The sequence below is a fragment of the Choloepus didactylus genome, chromosome 7, assembly GCF_015220235.1.
Source record: "Choloepus didactylus isolate mChoDid1 chromosome 7, mChoDid1.pri, whole genome shotgun sequence".
Classification (NCBI taxonomy): Eukaryota; Metazoa; Chordata; class Mammalia; order Pilosa; family Megalonychidae; genus Choloepus; species Choloepus didactylus.
Window position 1 is genome coordinate 151,514,481 of NC_051313.1, and position 22,035 is coordinate 151,536,515.

General features: G+C 42.5%; 1 protein-coding gene across 2 annotated transcripts in view; it reads right to left on the reverse strand.

Moving 5' to 3' along the window:
* The window catches only part of WRNIP1 (WRN helicase interacting protein 1), a 34,781-nt gene extending 19,385 nt beyond the window's left edge, over positions 1-15,396 (reverse strand). The window contains exons 1-3 of one of the 2 annotated variants that reach the window (XM_037843961.1): positions 14,333-15,396; positions 12,021-12,212; positions 10,526-10,692 (exon numbers count right to left, since the gene is read on the reverse strand). In XM_037843961.1, coding sequence (XP_037699889.1) covers positions 10,526-10,692; positions 12,021-12,212; positions 14,333-15,139 — 1,166 coding nt within the window. In that variant the 5' untranslated portion in view covers positions 15,140-15,396. Of the gene's footprint in view, positions 1-10,525; positions 10,768-12,020; positions 12,213-14,332 lie in introns of both variants that reach the window. The other variant, XM_037843960.1, reaches the window with a different exon arrangement.
* Between the last annotated feature and the right edge of the window lie 6,639 nt (positions 15,397-22,035).

Below are 22,035 nucleotides of genomic sequence, written 5' to 3' on the forward strand. Positions count from 1 at the left end.
TGAATATAGACGCAAAAATCCTCAACAAAATACTCGCAAATCGAATCCAGCAGCACATTAAAAGAATTATACACCACGACCAGGTGGGATTTATTCCAGGTATGCAAGGCTGGTTCAACACAAGAAAATCAATTAATGTAATACACCACATCAATAAATCAAAGCAGAAAACCACATGATCATCTCGATTGCAGAAAAGGCATTTGACAAAATTCAACATCCTTTCCTGATGAAAACACTTCAAAGGATAGGAATAGAAGGGAACTTTTTCAATATGATAAAGGCAATATATGAAAAACCCACAGCTAACATCACACTCAATGGGGAGAGACTGAAAGCTTTTCCTCTAAGATCAGGAACAAGACAGGGATGCCCACTATCACCATTGTTATTCAACATTGTGCTGGAAGTTCTAGCTAGAGCAATTAGGCAAGAAAAAGAAATAAAAGGCATCCAAATTGGAGAGGAAGAAGTAAAACTTTCACTATTTGCAGATGACATGATTCTATATGTAGGAAATCCAGAAAAATCTACAGCAAAGCTACTAGAACTAGTCAATGAATACAGCAAAGTAGCAGGCTACAAGATCAACAGCAAAAATCTGGTGTTCCTATACACAAGTAATGTGCAACAAGAGGAGGAAATCAAGAAAAAAATCCCATTTACAATAGCAACCAAAAGAATCAAGTATTTAGGAATAAACTTAACCAAGGACACAAAAGACCTTTACATAGAAAACTATAAGAAACTGCTAAAAGAATTGAACAAGACCTGAAAAAATGGAAGAACATACCATGTTCATGGATTGGAAGACTAAATATAGTTAAGATGGCAATTTTACCTAAACTGATTTACAGATTCAATGCAATACCAATTCAAATCCCAACAACTTACTTTACAGAAATAGAAAAACCAATAACTAAATTTATTTGGAAGGGTAAGGTGCCCCGAATAGCCAAAAATGTCTTGAGAAAGAGGAATGAAGTGGGAGGTCTCACACTACCTGACTTTCAAGCATATTACAAAGCTACAGTGCTCAAAACAGCATGGTACTGGCATAAGGACAGATACACTGATCAATGGAATCGAATTGAGTGTTCAGAAGTAGACCCTTACATCTATGGACAACTGATCTTTGATAAGGCAGTGAAGCTGAAGCAACTGGGAAAGAGCAGCCTGTTCAATAAATGGTGTTTGGAGAACTGGATATCCATTTCCAAAAGAATGAAAGAGGATGTCCATCTCACACCTTATACCAAAATTAACTCAAAGTGGATCAAAGACCTAAACATTAGCACCAAGACCATAAAACTCTTAGAAGAAAATGTAGGGCAATATCTTAAAGATCTTGTGAAAGGAGGTGGTTTCTTAGACCTCACACCCAAGGCACGAGCAACCAAAGAACAAACAGACAAATGGGATCTCCTCAAAATTAAACACTTTTGTACATCAAAGGACTTTTCCAGAAAAGTAGAAAGGCAACCTACACAATGGGAGATGATATTTGGAAACCACATATCAGATAAGGGTTTAATATCCCGAATATATAAAGGAATCCTGCATCTCAATAATAGAAAGACAAACAATCCAATTAAAAAATGGGCAAAAGACATGAACAGACATTTTTCTGAAGAGGAAATACAAATGGCTCAAAAGCATATGAAAAAATGCTCAACTTCACTGGCTATTAAGGAAATGCAAATCAAAACCACAATGAGATACCATCTCACACCTACCAGAATGGCCATTATCCAAAAAACAGAAAATGACAAGTGCTGGAGAGGATGTGGAGAAAGAGGCACACTTATTCATTGTTGGTGGGAATGTAGAATGGTGCAACCACTCTGGAAGACAGTATGGAGGTTCCTCAGGAAGCTAAATATAGATTTGCCATATGACCCAGCTATTCCATTCCTGAGGAATATACTCAGAGGAACTGAAACTTAAGACACAAACAGACATTTGTAAACCGATGTTTACTGCAGCATTATTCACAATTGCCAAGAGATGGAAACAGCCCAAATGTCCATCAAAGGACGAGTGGATAAACAAACTGTGGTATATACACATGATGGAATATTATGCAGCTGTAAGACAGAACAAAGACATGGATCATGTAATAATGTGGATGAATCTTGAGGACATTATGTTGAGTGAAGTTAGCCAGAAACAAAAGGACAGATTCTGTATGGTCTCACTAATATGAACAGACATTAATGAACAAACTTTGGGAGTTAAAAGCTGACAACACAGGCGACCAGGAGATAGAAAGAGGGCAGAGACCAGCCATTTGTTGCTGAAGGACTACAGAATGTTTACGACTGATTGCATAGATCCAGAAATAGACAGCATAATACTGTGTGATGGTAGCACGGTATTGTAAGTACACTGAACAAAGATGTCTGTGAGTAAAGCTGAAAGAGGTGGGATAGGAGAATGTATGACACCAGAGGTAAAGATAGATGATAAAGACTGGGACTGTATAACGTGGCAAAAACTGGAGTGGCCAAGGACTGTTAATAAATATACAAATATAAAAATGTTTTTGCATGTGGGAAAGCAAATGAATGTCAACCATGTAGAAATTTGAAAAAGGGATGGTATTCAGGAAAAAACATAATCAAAGCAAACTGGAGTCTATGGTCAACAGTAACATTGTAATATACCTCCATTAAATGTAACAAAGGCAATATACCAATGCTAAATGTATATGAGAGGGGGATATAGGGGAGTAATACGGGATTCTTGGTAGTGGTGTTATTTGCTGTCCTTAGTAGTATATTGTATTGTATGACATGTTATTTTTCTTTTTATCATTTTTTATTGCTAAAAAAAAAAAAAAAAAATTCTTGTAGTAATCAGTATGTTCAAGTGCTGATTGTGGTGATAAATGTACAACTTTATGATGATACCATGAACAACTGATTGTACACTGTGGATAAATGTATGGTATGTGAATATAACTCTACAAAATTGTAGGAAAAAATATATATAGGAGTAAAAGTGTTGGAGAAAACATGGTGAGAGGGATGATGCCTCACCAATATGGACTAACTACAATGTGTAAACTCAGATTTGAATCTTAGAACATAGCCTAACGTGGACACAATAATTGTAATAGTCCCTAGATTGTAAGCTCTTACAGCAGTTAACTCTATCCCTGAATTGTAAGGCCTATCTCTAAACTTTGAGATGCTGATCCCCTAGCGTATAACCTGATTGGTATCTGGAACAATGCATATCTCTGACACCTGAAACTCAGAGCTAGAGCTCGGGAGATATGAATGTTAGTATGAGTGCATACAGCCACTGTCAAAAAAAAAAAAAAAAAAGCTGAAAAAGAGCCCAGACTTCAATTAGTGATATGAATGAAGCAGGTCTGGTTAAGACCAGGGCAAGCCAGGCCAAAGGATAAAGGTTGAAACTGATTGTGTTTTAAAACTTCAACTTTCATATGAGACCAAGGGAATAGATATCTATTTGGTACAGGATCTAAATTTTCTAAACGGTACAACTCTACAGTCGATTTGTTCAAACACCACAATTGCATGGAACTTTGAATAGGAAGTGAGATACGGTAGGTTAGCATAGGCTGGAGTGAAATAGTGACACATCCTAGAGTAATTTGGGCAGATAATAAAAAATACATTTACAGCCTCCCCCTCCCCAGCCCCGAGGATCTGGGGGGAGCTGCGGATGTGCTGGACATCCTCACCTGGACTGGTGTTGATATTGTCACAAACATTGGGACTGGCGGTTTGATGTGCTGAGACCCTCGAGCATGGGACTTGCCCTTATGAAGCTCATTACCACAAAGGAGAGTCTAAAGGTGTATGTAATGGTGCCTAAGAGTCTCCCCCTGAGTACCTCTTTGTTGTTCAGATGTGGCCCTCTCTCTCTCTAACTGAGCCATCTCGACAGGTGAACTCACTGCCCTCCCTGCTACATGGGACCCGACTCCCAGGGGTGTAAATCTCTCTGGCAACGCAGAGTATGACTCCCGGGGATGAATGTGGACCCAGCATCGTGGGACTGAGAGTATCTTCTTGACCAACAGGGGGATGCAAAATGAGACAAAATAGTTTCAGTGGCTGAGAGATTCCAAATGGAGTCGAGAGGTCACTCTGGTGGACATTCTTATGCACTATATAGATAACACCTCTTAGGCATTAATGTATTGGAATAGCTAGAAGTAAATATCTGAAACTACCAAACTCCAACCCAGCAGCCTGGACTCCTGAAGACAATTATATAATAATGTAGATTACAAGGGGTGACAGTGTGATTGTGAAGACCTTGTGGATCACACCCCCTTTATCTAGTGTATGGATGAGTGGAGGAATGGGGATAAAAACTAAAGGACAAATGGGGTGGGTGGGGGGATGATTTGGGTGTTTTTTTCACTTTTATTTTTTATTCTTGTTCTGGTTCTTTCTGATGTAAGGAAAATGTTCAGAGATAGATTGTGGTGATGAACGCATAACTATGTTATCATACTGTGGACAGTGGATTGTATATCATGGATGAGTGTACGGTGTGTGAATGTATTTCAATAAAACTGAATTTAATAAAAAAAAAATAAAAAAAATAAGTGCATTGGAAAAGATCATACATCTGGTTAACAAGCCCTAGAGATAAAACAGATTTAGAGAGACTAGCTTCTCCAACTGCAGGGAAGTCCTTTGATCTTCACAGAGGAACACAGGGGCATTGTGTACAGACAGCTGCACACTTTCCTTTTTAATTCTGGGGACCTGAATCTTTCCGCACCTTGTTTCTCTGGTGGATGAACTGGGATTTGGAGATTCAATTTACGTGGCTGGGGAAGAAGTGGAGGGAGGGAAAATGTAGCTTATATTTCATGGCAGAACAAAAAAGTATTTATGGCTCTCTCTCCCTAAATTGCAAAAAATGCTGTGACTCTCTTTCACTAGGAAAAGGGAAACTATGGGTGGGATCTTTGGCAACTTACCTAACCCTTTGTGCCTCAGTGTCCTCATCTTTAGAAAGGAGATGATACCTATTTCAAAGAGTATGTAATGCAATTAAAGTGCTTAGAGTGGTCCCAGCATACCACGAGCACTCGAGAAATGTAAGATATTTCGTAAATGTTAGATATGTATATCATTAATAAGAAAAATTTTAATTAGACTGTTCAGTAGCATACTCTTCAGAACTGCAAATATTCATGGCAGAGCCCAAAACTCCTCCACTTCAATGATAACAAGAGTGGAAGTAAAAGAAAACAAAACAAAACTTTCTCCACAAAGAAAGAACAAAACTTTCAGATGATGTCACCTTTCTCAAGGAGGCATGTCTTTCCTAATTAAGCTATACCATACGCCTTACAGTGAACTGCAGGAGACTGAATAGTACTCCCCAAAAATATGCCCAAGTCCTAACACCCAGATACCCATATGAATACAACCTTTTTGAAATGGGGTCTTTGCAAATGTAATTAAGTTAAAGATCTCAAAATGAGGTCATGCTGGATTTAGGGTGGGCCCCAAATCCAATGGTGACCGTCCAGGCCAGGGAGAGAAAACAAACACCAGGAAGGCCATGTGAAGACAGAAGCAGAGACTGGAGTGATGCAGCCACAAGCCAAGGAATGGTAGGAGCCACCAGAGCTAGGATTCTTCCCTAGCGCCCTGGAGGGAGCACAGCCCTACTGACACCTTGATTTTGGCTTCTGGCCTCCAGACCTGGGAACAACAAATTTGTATTGTTTTAAGCCACCAAGTTTATGTTCATTTGTTATGGCAGCCACAGGAAGGTAATACAAGATCCAAGAAATCTACATTTCCGGCTGCCAGTGATTTTATGCCATTTTAATAATCTATATTAATGGATCTGTTTTTCTCTCATATTAAAACATTTTTAAGAGGAATTATTAAAACCCACTTTAAAACCACAACTTATTCTAGCCACTACCTTCTATCCTGGTATTCCACTATTATTCTATTTATTTTTAGAAATTATTTTGAGAGGCAGGCAAATAGTTCAAACTTTTTAATCAAGGAAAATGAAAGAAAAAAAATAAATAGCCATCTTGTTTAATCAGAGAAAAGCCCCAGTCTCAGAGCTAAACCACAGCACCACAGGGACAGAAGCAACTTCAACTCTTTCAACCATCTCTTGGAACACTGCCTCATTAGACAGTATTAGGGCAACTGCAGCTTCTCATCTTATTCTGCATCTCCACAAACTTATGCACTGCATCTGGCTCATCAACAGCTGATTCTTTAGGGGTGCTTTTTACTAGGCATGTATCCTATGATCTTGGAATCCACCGTCCTTCAAAGCAGCAAGTATGCAGGGAGATTAAATGCTACTTTACTTTCTCATTTTCAGCAGTGCAAGCTCATTTTACAGCAGACCCACATGGACTTTTTTTCCTGCCCTCTAAAATTAACCCAGCACATGGATAGCATGTGGCACTGTTTGTACCATGTGACAAGAATGCTTAGAGAGCAAAATACAGGAAAACTGTAACCAAAGGAACTATGGCATAGATAATTCAACATCAATTATCAGCTTACCTCAGGCTTTCTCTTCACAACCAAATTACTTCTTCCCCTCCAGTCACGCCTTATCACACTGAAAGTGGATTCCAACCCTACAACTCCACAGGCATTGTTCTAAAGACATCAGTGGACAAAGGCAAAACCCAATGAATGCTCTTCTCTAACTCATTTGATCTATCTGAAGCATCTGACTGTTGTGGAAGACCACTAGTTACCCATTCTTACCCATTCTCCCATACTTTTCAGTGCTAAAATCCTGACTAAGTGAAGAGTGCTATTTCACAGATGTCTCCCTAAAGGTTGGGGGTGGGGTGGGGTTTGCACTGGGTTGTTCTTTGGCCCTTCTCCCTTCCTGCTGCCTGGAATGCAGATGTAATGGTTCGGAGGTCCAGTAGCCACCCTGGAGAATGAGGGAGAAGCTTTGTGCTGCAGGTGGTGGCACAGAAAGACAAGGACTCTGACTATAAACCACAAAGCCGGCTAGAGACTGCATTTTTTATGGCTAAGCCCAGCCTCACATAAGAAAGAAACTGCCATCTTGTGTACACCACAGTTAATTTGATTTTTTCTGTTATATGCATCCAAATTTAATCCTAACTGAGTACCACCCCATCTCCACCCCCCAAGGCCAAACTCTTCTCTCTTGGCATCTTTCTGGTTTTCCTACCTTTCTGCACTTTCACTGTCTCCCTAGGCTCCCCCCTCCCCCCATCCAATAAATACTGACAGTCCTCAATTCACCACCCTTAGCTCCTGATCTCTTCAGCTCTCACTGGGGGTATTATGCAAACACATGGGGCTATGCTATCTCTTACATGCTGAAAGCTCCCCCAAATTGTCTCAAACCTCTCTACTGCTCTCCTGGCTTCTGTATCTAACTGCCTAGAAGACCCCTCCATATGAATCACCCCACAACTGAACAAGCCCCAAACTGAACTCCATAGCATCTCCCTACTCCTCTGTTCCTCTTCCCATATCTTTCTCATTCAAAAGTATGACTATCTACCCAGTTGTCCAATTTATAAGTTATCTTAGATACTTCCTTTCTACTAAATTAATAAATGTGAGAGGAAAAAGAACACACTAAGTTTACTCTAAAGGGAATTTATCTTGTACCTGTGTATACTGGAGAAGAACCCACAATTCCTCAAGGAAAATCAAGATGCTCTAAATGTCAGCTTAATGAGTTTCAGAATCCAGTCCCTCTACTTAATCCTCTCAGGCACAGACTTAAACAGTTTGGGATTTCTCTGTAAAAGTGCTAGTTGCTATCTAGGGCACCAAAACATGGCACAGGAATACAAATGCAGGCTCATACTTTCCCAGAGAAAGAATGTAATTATTTGGGGTTAAAAGTCCTTTCTTACAACTAGATTAGTATAATGCAAATCTGATTTGTGTCCACAAGAATGTATATATAGTTGATGCCAGTCAAGGGGAATTTGAAAACAAAATTTTTACCTAAAAGAACTGAAAGACAACGCAATCCACTCTTAATTATCCATGGCCATTAAAAAATCACATATAAGGCAAACATTGTTTCTGTAACCAATGATATCTCCTAATGTAACTTCTTTTAATAATGGTACCAAGTACCCAACTAATAGATCTAAAGGGACTAGTCTTTGATTCCATTCTGCTTGCTGCTGATGAAAAGGCAACAGCATTAAAGAAAAATGTCCTTGATGCTTGGGCAATGGGGCAACCATCCCTTATGTTGAACTATTACCCACCTCCCTACTCCCAAATAAAATTATTTCTCTCATACATTTCTCTCATCAAAAACTCAGATTTGTTCATGCAATAAGCCTTTCCTAAGCACGCATCAGATGCCAGGCACCGTGCTGGGGGCTGGAGATGTGAACAAGGACAAGTTTGTGTCCTCACGAAGTTCATAGGGAGATAGGGGATGTTAGTGAACAGGATATAAGTTTAGGGATAGCAGTAAGAGAATGAAAGGAAATCATAATTAGGATCAATTATAAACGATTGCTAGTGAGAGTAAAAAGAGTAAATACACACTCCATTGGATAAGGGAGTGTTCCTCTGAATGAAATGCAATTTTAGCAGACTAAGAATCACTGGTTCACTTTGTATCACGCTCTCAGGCTCAATAACTAAAAGAAATCTTAACTGCAAAAATCCTTCCTACAAGGATAAGCTCTCTGGTACCAGAAACCCAGACCCTTGCAGAGGCCTTTAAATTGGGGCATGGCAGTGACTGGGGAGAGGCAAAAGAACCTGAGGTTATCTGAATAACTTAATCCCACGAAATAATGACAAGAAACAACTAAAAATTACCTTAGATAAATAAAAAGGCAGGACATAAAAGTGGTAGATGTATTATGACAACCAGTACACAGAAAGAAAATACACAGAAAAATACTAGAAAGAAATACAACAAAATGTTAACAGTGGTTGTATAGGGAATTAGGGATTTTTTTCCTCCTTTCTCTTTCAATTATTCCTTTATCACTTGGTTTTATAAGGTTTGCAATGAAAATTTGAAGGAAAAGCTGTACTGGCTTGAGGCAGCAGAAGTCTTTAGCATCTGCTCAGCGCCCAGCTCCCAAAAGGCCCCGAGGCATAACCATGCTTGACTCTCATTGGGCCACAGTAGTGAGGGCCAACCCATTACAACTCTGTTCCAAAAAGGAGCTGCCTCACCTGCCAAATGTTCCAAGGCTTTCTGGACGCACAGCACAGGTCTTCCTGTCTCTGGGCCAGCAGCAAGTGCGAGCCGGCTGACGCCCAGGCTAATTGTTGAAACCTAAACCCCGAACCTACAACTATGCCTTGTTCTTTAATCCCCACAGAAAAGAGTCTCCAGAACTTAGCCTTGGGGCTGGCACTGGCAGCTGTGGGTGCCTCAGTATGGGGGAGAAGGGCATGAACCTCTCTTCAGACCAGATCATGTTCCACTGCATTATTTCAGGTAACACATGGGTAACTGACATCTGAAGAACATATTTTGTTTTAAATAAAGGAATATCTTCCAATCCAAGTACTCTGATTGTTCATATGTACCCTGTGTCCTAAGGAACTCATATGTCATTCATGATACACAAATAGATCATCAAAAAGGAAGAGCCTTTTTGCCTTTTTTTTTTTTTTTCTTTTTTTGGAGTAATGAAAATATTCTAAAATTGATTGTGGTGATGAATGCACAACTATGTGATGATACTGTGAACCACTAACTATATACTTTGGATGGATTTTATGGTATGTAACTATACAAAAAAACTGCTTAGAAGAGGAAAAAGAAAAAAGGAAAGCCAGCCTATAGTATGTCATTTTTTGGCTAAAATACCTTTACTTTTATAGTATTCAGTTTTGACTGTTAGAGTATGGAAAAAAATCATTCTAAAACTGTTTAAAGAGTTTTAAGTTAAGTTTACATTTAATTTAACATAATGTTTTTAAAAGAAAAGCAAACTACAGGAAAAAAGAAACTGGAATCTGGGTACAGACCTCAAAAGACCTGTAAGTTAACTCCAGGAAGTATATATTCATCTGCATGTTCTATTCCATAAGGGAAAATAATCAGTAAGGCTTCTTAAAGTCTTCTAAGACTTAAAAAAGCAAGCTAGGCTTTGGATGATTGTACGGTATGTGACTAAATCTCAATAAGATTGCATTAAAGAAAAAAAAGAATGCTAAGAAAAAAAAACAAATCCTTAGGGGCATGAAAACAAACATTTAGGAATGAAATTAATAGGCAAAGAACTATTAAAGATTGACGAGTTATGGACACGCTCATTATAGGTCCTGGCTATAAAGCTGCATCTTAAATTAAAAGAAAGGAAATGTTTGCAGAGATACACTTGCTGGTATGATTTAGCACTTTGCACCTATTACACTTTCATTACTGGCAGATCCATATTCTCTTCTCTCTATCCCCACCCCTCACTTCTCTGACTCCCAGCCCTTTCTGGCCCCTGGCCAAGAGATTCTTTAGGAGGTGTGTGCAGCCCTATCACTGCACACTGCCAACTTACTCGGAGTTGCTGTTGCTGCTGTGGCTCAAAGGGTCGGTGGGACGGCTCGAGTCCAGGACATGGATCCCCAGGGAGTTGATCGCCCGCATTAAAATCGTCACCATTGCTTCTACTGGAAGCTTCTCGAGAACAATAACCCGACAGCGGCTCAGAAGAGCAGCATTGACCTGGAAGGAGGGGTTCTCAGTGGTGGCCCCAATCAGAGTAATTGTCCCACACTCCACGTGAGGAAGGAAAGTGTCCTAACCATGGGAGGAAAACAGAAGAAACTGATTCCAGTTAACAACAATCTGCAGAATCCTATGTAAGTTGGCTATCAATTTTTCCCTTTCCCTGATTTTTTTATGTAGAGTCCAGGAATAGCAGCTTTATATGCACTGAATACGGATGGAACATTTGGCGAGTGCAAGGCTTGCTTTTTAAGACCAAAGCAGGTCTTCTGAATGCCAATGTCTAAGCCTGGTCTCTTGCTGGTAGTTTAACAGTTCTAAGTAAAATTCTAACTTAGTTTCAACATAAATGATTTCTTAGAAAAGTATCTTGTATCTCAAGGCTGTATTGGCACATAACTTAAAATACAGCAGCCATTTATTTATAGGGCAGAAGAGTCTGAGAAAACACAAACACATTAATTAACATTTCCAAAAATCCTCTTCCACTGAAAGTAATCATATTGTTATTCTTCCTAACCAACTTGGTGTCCATGACCCCCGGTGCTGTCTTTTGGGGAAGAAACACCCAGCTGAGTCAGTGGTCCCATATTAAACCCAGAGTGCTAGCATCCAGGAAGAACTCTCAAGTGCCTGTTCATCTGAAGAGATTCAAATGAGGATAAAAGCTTACTAGGATTTTGTGAAATATTTCTATGATTACAAAGCTGCAACAAAATATAAATATCAAAGAAAGTATATCTGAAAATATTTCTATTTAGGAAGAATCCAAAAGTAACTTTGTTTATAAAAATAAATTGTCCTTTTACTTTTATTGCAGAAAGCCAGATAAAATAAATAGAGACCATTAGATCTTGTAACATTCACCTTGAAGAGAGCCTGAAGTCACAGAAAATATGTTCTTTTAATTTTGAAAAAACGTAATCCTCTGTAGGAGAGACATTAAAAAAATTAAAATAATGACCTTAAAGTCAAGTTAAACTGTTCACTATGGTACATAGATTAAAATTTTCTAAAACTTGGAAATTTGATCTAAAGCAGCTTTTCTGACATATATACCATAAGGATTTACTAACCATTTATCAGAAAAAGCGTTTTTTTTTTTTTTGGTCACCAAAAAAAAAAAACAAAACACTAAGAATAAGAAAAAGATTAGGCAAAATAGATCGGAAGGAGATAGGTTGCCAAGTCTGTTTCTTTGTAGACAGTTTATCATGATAGCACACCTAGCACTTGGAAAATGCTTTATACTTTTCAGTGATTTCACAAATTTCAATTCTATTTGATGTTAACAATGACTAAAAAGTGGAAGAATGTTAATATACCTGCTGAGATTTATTGAACCGATGAATCTCATCAATAAAAAGGATGGTTTTCCTTTTGAAAAAGCTCTTTTCGTTTTGAGCTTGTTTTATGACATCTCGCACATCAGTTGTCTTGGCATTTGTTGCAGACAATGTCACAAACCTTATGCTATGTTTCTTGCTGTTGTTGGCTATGATGTGAGCCAGAGTGGTCTAGAAAAGACGAGAGAGTTTAAAAAGCTGATCTGATACAGAAAAAAGTATCCAAGAGTACTAATACAAGCAGAGTCAGACTATTTAACCAGCAACTTGAAATCTGAAGGATGCCAGCAGTACAGATTTGATCTGAAATACCACAACACATTTTTTTTATTAAAAAAAAAAAAGCAAGTAAATCAGGAAAGCTGCTAGACCTTAGACTAATCCTGACTTTTTCTCCTTTGTACTTCATCCCTTTGATTCCTTTTTGTAGGATTCTAAGATCTTTGGAATCCTATTTAAAAGAACGGCTGTCTTGATTTAGCAGAGCCTCAGAGACAGCTGTGACCTCTCAGAAAAGAGAAAAGAAAATTTCCCTCCTCCAGCCAAGAAGGCACTGACTGCTGAAGAAGCCTTGGTGTGGGACTGGATCACAGAACCACAGGATCAGTGCTTCACTCCCTGCCCCTTACACAAAAGGAAAATCAATGCACCTTTGAGTTGAAAGATCAATGATACCTGCCTAGCATTTAAGAGGACTGCAAGGCAATTCTGCATGTCCACTTCAGAAGTAGACGAAATAGCGGCACTTGGATCAGGATCTTAGCAGAAAACTAGTGAAAGATCCAAGGAAAACCCTGATCAGTGCCTGGCACTTAACGGGTGCTTGCACACGTGCGTGCACTCTCTCTCTATATATATATATTATGCTGTTGTTAGCAGTAAAGTATAGCAATAAGGACAGAAATTCAGAGAAAGTGAAGACTGAAGAGATGGAACGATCTGCTCCCGAATGTAAGGGCAGCACTTTAATTTCCAAAAGTTGCATAGCACCATTAGATACTACCAAATCCCAGCCTTCTGGAGGTAGGGTCCTATGCCATGTGTGCCTAGGCTTGCACGTGACCCCCAAACTTATCATCAATTCTCCCGATCTCATGGAGAATTCACAGGCAATTAGTAAGAATGCCACTACCCAATAACCTAAATGGGGTAGCAAACTAAATCCACACTAAATCTACCATGGTAAAAGTTTTTTGGAACAGATCAGATTTATTCTCTACCAAAGAAAAACCTGAGTGCAAAGAAAAAGGATTAAAGGCCAAGATGGATTCCAACAAAAGGAGTAAATGGAGGAGCAGTTAGGTTGTAGAGAGGAAGCTGGGAAGAAATACAGAAGAAAAAGCATAAAAGCCCTTAGGTACTAAGGAGTCTAAACCTCAAAGCTAAGAGAGCTCCTTTAAACTGATACTGAATTTTGCCTTTCTCTTTCTAGTGCTCATTCAGCTCCCTCTTCCTATGGATAAAAACATATCTGAACACGTCTTATTCTTCTTTTTTTCAGGCTAAACTCCCCCAGTTCCAATTGTTCTTCCAATGACATGTTTTCTTGATCCACAATATCCTAACTGCCCTCCTCTGGACTTATATTAATTTCTAAGTAAGGCATGCAGAACTGGATACCAAAATATACTGATGTTTCTTCCTCTAAAGGACAAGGCATTATGGGAAAAGTTGTTTAAAACGCCAGATGAAAATGACTTGCAGAAGCAAAAGTTTTCATGTCAGTTCTGTTAAATATCTTCATGGAAAGAAAAAGAAAGTAGTCTTTAAAAATTAACCAACAACTAGAGGAAAAGAAAGTGCAATAGAAATTTTTAGATTTTAGTTTTCTTCAAAGCTGAATCTACATATATATATAAATACAAAAACTGACTATAGAAACGTTCCTCTGTAATTTTTGTAGTATGCTGTTTCCTGGAGAATTGGGTCACTAAAAGGGGTTAGGGGAGGGGGGACAGACCAGTGGAACACGGGGGTGGATCGAATCTAAAAGTCCACATATTCACGTCAACCTATCAACTCACAGACATGTTAATTTTGAAGATGACCAGAAAATGTAGGAAAGTGCGCCTTTTTCGCACTCATCACAGACTCCACCTGTGGACCAAGCACTTCCCCAGATCAGGTGACAACCTTTAGCCATAATACCCGTGTGAACCCAGCAAATTCTTTGGCGGACAACACGCCATCTTTTAAGAATCCAAAGATCTTTGGCCCTTAGATCTATTCCCGAGTTTGTCAGGCCTGTAAAGATCAATGGCCGGGAGCCCTTCTGCCAAGGCGGCACTCACCTTGCCACAGCCCGGCGGCCCCCACAGGATGAGGGAGGGGATTTCGTTCGTCTCCAAAAGGGACCTGAGCAGGGTCTCCTGCCCCACCGCTCTGCTTTGCCCGATGTAGTCCTGCAGAGTGTCAGGACGCATCTTATCCGCCAGAGGCTTGCCCTCTAGCATCTGCCTGATCTCCTCCGCCGCCAACGCCCGGGGATGCGGGCGACCCCCGCCGCTACCCGAGAAGGCTGCGGCGTCAGCATCCCAGGCCCCCTGGTCGTCCTCGCCATCCCCGTCTCCATCCGCGTCGCCATCGGCCCCCGCCTCCTCCTCCTCCTGCGCCTCCGCCTCGTCCCAGCTCCGTGGAGACGCGCTCCCCGCCGCGGCGGCCGCAGCGGCCGGCCTCTTGCCCGACCCCTTCCTCCCTGGGCTGCTGGACCGCGCCACGGGGAAGTCGGGGATGAGACGGGCGCCGCTGGGCGTGGGCGGCGCGTCGTAGCTCTCCCGGCTCTCGGTCTCGCCGCAGTCGTCGGCCTCCTCGCCCTCGCCCTCGCTGCTCTCGGCCGCCGTCGGAGTGGCGGGCTGCTTCAGAGCCGAGCTCTCCGACAGCCGCCTCCGCTTGGAGCGGGGGGGCGAGGGCGCCTTGGCCGAGTCGCCCGCGCCGTGCGGCCCAGCCCCGGGCTCCGCGTGCCCTGCGGGGTTGAGCAGCAAGCAGCGGTCCAGGTGCGAGTTGATGTGCGCGGCGGGCATCATTTGCTGGCACACGGGGCACTGCACCTGGTGCAGCTGCGACAGGAAGGGGTCGTCCTCCGGCCCGCTCACTTCCATGGCGGTCCGTCCGCCCCTCGCCGCCCGCCCAGGCGCGCCCGCAGCAGCTCCTCTTCGCGCCAAGGCCTCACGACCCCCGCCTCGCAGGCACAGCACCGCGCGACCCTCGGGTAGGCGACAGGACGCGCGCGGGCCGGCGAAGGGCGCCTCTCATGCCTCACGTCCGGAGTCTCCCGCATCGGCCCGCCCTCCGCCGGCCGCTCGCGGGACTCCCGCGGCACTGCGGGAAGTGTAGTCCGCGGCAGTCCGCCCGCGGCCTCCCGCACGTCCACTTCCGGCCCCACCGCCGGCCGCGATGCCCACCTTCGACCCCCACCCGCCGTGCACGCCCACTTCCGGCTCCGCGAGCGCGGGGCGGGGCGCAGGTTGGCCTCTTTGTGCAAGGTCTCCGGCGCTGCGCATGCGCGCGGGGGCGCCCAAGTGAGGTGGCGTTGCTCGTTGGTGCACAGTCAGGCAGGGGGCGCTCGCAGTCCCGTCGGGTCCTCTACCCGCGGAAGTGTCAACAGAAGCGCAGGGAGGTGGCGGTTGGTGCTGCTCGCGGTTGGGTAGAGAACGTCGTGGTGCCATAGAGAACTGGGAAAACCCATCTTGCGACAGAAGACAGGGCAAAGCACCTGAACAAAAGAAAAAACGCAACAGAATGTGGGAAAGATCCACCTGAGTAGCGGTCCAACAAATGCAAAGAGAGAATGGGCTTCTTCACCTGTTCGATTTTTTTTTTTTTTTTTTTTTTTTTTTTTGTCCTTTTGCCCCAGGGCTGCATCTGAGTGCCCTGAAGGGCGCGCTTAGGGAAATGCTTATCTCAGCTCTTCCACAGAACACTTGAAATTTCTAAACAGGGGGTGGTCAAATTAGGGCACGTCTATTTCTTTAACCGTAGAATAATGATATGTAACCATTTCAAGTTACCTTGTGGACAGAAAGAAGCAGAAAATGCCCCCCTTGAATGGAAAAAAAATCCGATCAAAATACAACACGCGTGATACCGCATATATTTAAATAGTAGGATTATCAGTGATTTTATTATCTGCTTTTCCTGGAAATCTCCCCTTAAAAAATAAATCATACATTTGGGTAATCAAGGGAGGAAAATGAATTGAGGGAAATAAAAACTTCTGAAATTTGACAAAAATGAGGTTCTTTTGTTTTTGAATGTTTTTGCTTTGCCTGGAAGGGTAATAGTTTGAGGGGCAGGTGGATCCCAGGAAACGGTGGTGGGGGATGGTGGCGGGAAGTGGAGAAGGAGATGGGGAAGGGGAGGAAGCCAGAGTGAGGAATTGACAGGTTGGCACTGGGCCAGTTCTCGGTGCTGCCGGAGCTCTCGGGTCTCCGAATCCTTCCCCCCAAGCGGCAAGACAGCGGAGATGTTTTGTCTACTGGTGTACACTGCTGTACACTGTCGAATAGTATCTGCACATTTGTGGACGGCCACGCCAGCACCTGGGAGGCGGGGCAGGGGCTGGCCGCCAGGGATTAGCTTGGCGCTCCCTGAAGTGATAAGGCCCGGGGGTTACTGTGGGCACTGCCAGCAGCCACGTGTCCGGGGTAAGGAACAAAAACATACCTGAGGCTGGAATGGTTGGTTTAAACCATTCCCTGAGGGTGGGAGTCAGGCAAGGCAGCAATGCAAAAGGTACTAAAAAGCCCTGTAGAGCAAGGGGCCAAGCAGAGCTGGGTTTGGAGGTGAGAAAGGGGTTTTTTTTTTTCCATAACTCAGTGTGAGCCCATTGTACCAGTTGAAATACATTATGTCCCCCAGAAAAAGCCATGTTCTTTGATGCAGTCTTATGGGGGCAGGCATATTAGTGTTGATTAAGTTGGAAAGTTTGAATTAGGTTGTTTCCATGGAAATGTGCTCCACCCAACTGTGGGTGATAACTCTGACTGGATAATTTCCATGGAGGTGTGGTCCCGCCCATTCAGCTTGGGCCTTGATCAGTTTACTAAAGCACTGTATAAGCACAGACCAAAGGAGTGAGCTTGCTACAGCCAAGAGGGACACTTTGAAGAATGCACAGGAGCTGAGAAGAGAGGAGCTACAGATGAGAGACAGTTTTAAGACGGCCATTGAAAGCAGACTTTTGCTTTGGAGAAGCTAAGAGAGGGAAAAACGCCCCAAGAGCAACTAAGAGTGACATTTTGAGGAACTGCAGCCTAGATAGAGAGGAACGTCCTGGGAGAAAGCCGTTTTGAAACCAGAACTCTGAAGCAGACACCAGCCATGTGCCTTCTCAGCTAACAAAGCTTTTCTAGACACCATTGGCCATCCTCCAGTGATGGTACCCTATTGTTGATGACTTACCCTGGACATTTTATGGCCTTAAGACTGTAACTTTGTAACTAAATAAACCCCCTTTATAAAAGCTGATCCATTTCTTGTATTTTGCAAAAAGGCAGCATTAGCAAACCAGAACACCCATCTTCAAGACAGGTGATTCCAACCCAAGAAGATGGATGATCCTATCCTTGGTGTTTGCCATGGTGGGTCTCTGGGCATCACTGCAAGACTGGGGCTGGTGCTGGGAGGCCAATGGAGCTTCCTTAGGATCTGGGCAGGGCTGGGACATCATAACTCTGTGGTAGCCTGCCCGGAGCTGCCCTAGCCTAGTGCCTGCTGGCTGTCCCCACCACTTAAAGTAGCTCTTCTCTTTCCATCTTGCGAATGGCACCAAGCCATTTTGAAACCAGGATTCCTCAAAAATGTTTTGAAGCACCACCTCTTTAAGGGCTTCTTTTTAGGAGCCATGGAAGAGTGAGCAGAACCCTCCTTCACTCCTAGGGCCTGGTACTTACTTGGAAGCCACATAGTCCCACTCCGAATCATGCCATACCACAGATGGGATTTGTAGAGCTTTTTGCTTTTACATGGGGAAGGTATTGTAGCAGAAATGACAGGGCACCTTTGGAATGGCCAGAACACTCCATGCTCTGGGTGCTTCCTATGAAGTCCCACTGGGGCCTGACAATCTTTGCAAGTCTAGAAGCCTCTTTATTGGCACCTTCCAACAGGGTTGCCACAATGCACCACATGGAGCACTTCACAAGCTTAGAGCTCCTGGGGAACTGAATTTTGTTTTTGTGACCAAAACATATTTTAATGGACAAAATATAGGCAGTAAAGTTTCTGAAGGCATTGACACCAGACAACAAAGTATAGTGATTTTGCAGACATGGGGGGAAATGAAGTGAGTTCTAGGATTTGCCAAGGTTACTGAGTGGAGCAATTCTGCTCAGGTAGCCAAGCTTTGGGTGGCTCACCATGGTCTGGGCGTCAATCCTCCTTACAGTCCTGCACACTGCACAGGTGAGACACCCCGTTATTGCTTCCTGAGTCACCTTGTCTTCTTCTTTTTAAAGAGAAGCTGTGGGTTTACAGAAAAATCGTGCAGAAAATAGAGTCTCCATATACCTTCCTCTCACACAGGTTTTCCTATTATTAACACTGAGTTAATGTGATACCTTTGTTACAATTGATGCAACAGTATTGTGCCAATATGAATATATTGTGTCCCCCAAATGCCATTATCTTTGATGTAATCTTGTGTGGGCAGATGTTAGCAGTGTTGATTAGATTGTAATTCTTTGAGAGTTTCTTTGGAATGTGCCCCACCCAGCTGTGAGTGGTGACTCTGATTGGATAATTTCCATGGAGGTGTTGCTCCGCCCATTCAGGGTGGGTCTAAGTTGATCAGTGGAGCCATATAAATGAGCTGACATAACAGAAGGAACTCAGTGCAGCTGTGAGTGACATTTGAAGAGGAGCTACAGCCAAGAAGGACACTTTGAAGAAAGCACAGGAGCTGCAGATGAGAGACAGTTTGAAAATGGCAGTTGAAAGCAGACTCTTGCTCCAGAGAAGCTAAGAGAGGACAAATATGCCAAGTGCAACTAAGAGTGACATTTTTGAGGAACTGCAGCCTAGAGAGGAACGTCCCGGGAGAAAGCCATTTTGAAACCAGAACTTTGGAGCAGACGCCAGCCACGTGCCTTCCCACCTAAGAGAGGTTTTCCAGACACCACTGGCCATTCTTCATTGAAGGTACCTGATTGCTGATGTGTTACCTTGGACACTTTATGGCCTTAAGACTGTAACTGTGCAACCAAATAAACCCCCTTTTATAAAAGACATTCCATCTCTGGTGTTTTGCATTCCAGCAGCATTAGCAAACTAGAACAGATTTTGGTACAAGGAGTGGGGTGCTTTTGCTGCTGAGTTTGCAAATACCAAACATGTTAGAATGGCTTTTTAAATGGATAAAGGGAAGATTCTGGAAGAATTGTGAGGAGCTTGATAGAGAAGGCATAAACTGCTTTGAAGAGACTGTTTATGGAAATATGGACTCTACAGATACTTCTGATGAGCAAACTAGAACAAGTATAATTACAATTATGTTATTAAATATAATCTGTGGTTTACATTCGTGTTCACTCTTTGTGTTGTACAGTTCTGTGGTGTTTTTTTTTTTAATTTTATGCTAGTAGCATATATAGCCTAAAATTTCCCCTTTTAACCACATTCAAATATAAAACTCAGTGTTGTTAATTACATTCTCAAAGTTGTTGTACCATCACTACGATCCATTACCAAAACCATTTCCAACACCCCAAACAGAAACTCTGTACCAATTAAACATTAACTCCCCATTCCTGACTCCACCCTGGCCCCTGGGAATTTATGTTCTAGCTTCTGACTTTATGAATTTGCTTATTCCAATTATTTCATATCAGTGAAATCATACAATATTTGTCCCTTTGTGTCTGGTTTATTTCACTCTACATGATGGCTTCAAGATTCATCTGTGTTGTCACATATATCAGAACTTCATTCCTTTTTACAGCTGAATAGTATTCCATTGTATGGTGTGCTGGTTTGAGTCTGTTATGTACTCCATAAAAACTGATTTTCTTTAATGCAATCTTATGGGGGCAGACCTATTGTGGATGGGATCTTTTGATTAGGTTGTTTCCGTGGTGATGTGACCCACCCAAGGGGACCTTTTGATTAGATTATTTCCATGGAAGTATGACATTGCCCATTCAAAGTGGGTCTTAATTAGTTTACTGGAGTCCTTAAGAGAGCTCACAGACAAAGAGAGCTCAGAGCTGACACAGACCTAGATGTTTGGAGATGCTAAGCTAGGACATGAAGCCCAGAGTTTTCCATGGAGAAGCTAAGTGAGAACCCACAGACACTTAAGGAGAAAGTCACTGGAATCAGAAGCTGGAAGCAATGCAACCCGGGAGGAAAGGACCAGCAGACATCAGCCACATGCCTTCCCAGCTGACAGAGGTATTCCAGATGCCAGCAGCCTTTTCCTCAGAGAACGTATCTATCCCTTGATGCCTTATTTTGTACATTTTCATGGCCTTAGGCCTGTAAATTTGTGAACTAATAATGCCCCATTGTAAAAACCAATCCACTTCTGGTATTTTGCATTCTGGAAGCTTTAGCAAACTGGAACATATGGATACACCACACTTTGTTTATCCATTCATCTGCTGATGGACACTTGGGTTGCTTCCATCTTTTGGCAATTGTGAATAATGGGGCTGTGAACAGCAGTGTGCAAGTATCTGTTCATGTCCCTGCTTTAATTTGTTTGAGTATATACCTAGAAAGGGGATTTCTGAGGGCCTACCAAACTGTCTCGCACAGCAGCTGCACCATTTTACATTCCCACCAAAAGTGAACGAGTGTTTCTGTTTCCCTACATTCTCTCCAATACTTGTTTTCTGTTCAATAGTAGCCATTTTAGCAGATGTGAAATGGTATCTCAGTGTGGTTTTGATGTACATTTCCCTAGTGGCAAATGATGTTTAGCATCTTTTCATGTGCTTTTTGGTTATTTCTATATCTTCTTGGAGAAATTTCTATTCAAGTCTTTTCTCCATGTTTTAATTGGGTTGTCTGTCTTTTTATTGTTGAGTTGTAGGCTTTCTTTTATATTCTGTGTATTAAATTCTTATCAGATATATGATTGTTCCTGTTTGCTAGTGCTGCCATTATGCAAAATACCAGAAATGGATTGCCTTTTATAAAGGATATTTATTGGGTTACACAGTCACAGTTTTGAGGCCATAGAAGAGTCCAAACTAAGGCATCAGCAAGAGGATGCCTTCACTGGAGAACGGTCGATGGCATCTGGAACACCTCTGTCAGCTGGGAAGGCACGTGGCTGACATCTGCTGGTCCTTTGCTCTGGGTTGTGTTTCAGTGCCTCTCTTTGAGCTCCTTTGAGTCCTCGCTTCTTTCTCTCAGAGCATTCCTCTCTAAGCATCTGGGGGTCCTCTCTTAGCTTCCCCAGGGAAAACTCTGGGCTTCATCTCTTAGCTTAACATCTCCAAATGTCCTTCTGTCTGCAACTCCAAGCATCAGCATCAGCATTGACTCTGGAGCTCCAGTGGACTAATCAAGACCCACCCTGGATGGGTGAGGCCACACTTCCGTGGAAATAACCCAATGACAGGTCTCGCCCATTGGGTGAGTCACATCTCCCTGAAAACTCTCAATCAAAATGTTCCACCCAACAAGATTGGGTTGAAAAATCACGGCTCTTCTGGGGTCCATAACAGTTTCAAACCGGCACAGTGCTTAACAATTATTTTCTCATATTCTGTAGGTTGGCCTTTAACTTTCATGATAAAGTCCCTTGATGCATAACAGTTTTTAATTTTGATGAAGTCCCATTTATTTATTTTTTCTTTTGTTGCTCATGCTTTTGTGTAATGTCTAAGAAACCATTGCATAACATAAGGTCCTGAAGATGCTCACCTATGTTTTCTTCTAGAGGTTTTACAGTTTTGGTTCTTATATTTAGGTCTGTAATCTATTTTGAGTTAATGTTTGTATATGGTGTGAGGTACAGGTCTGCACTCATTCTTTTGCGTATAGATAC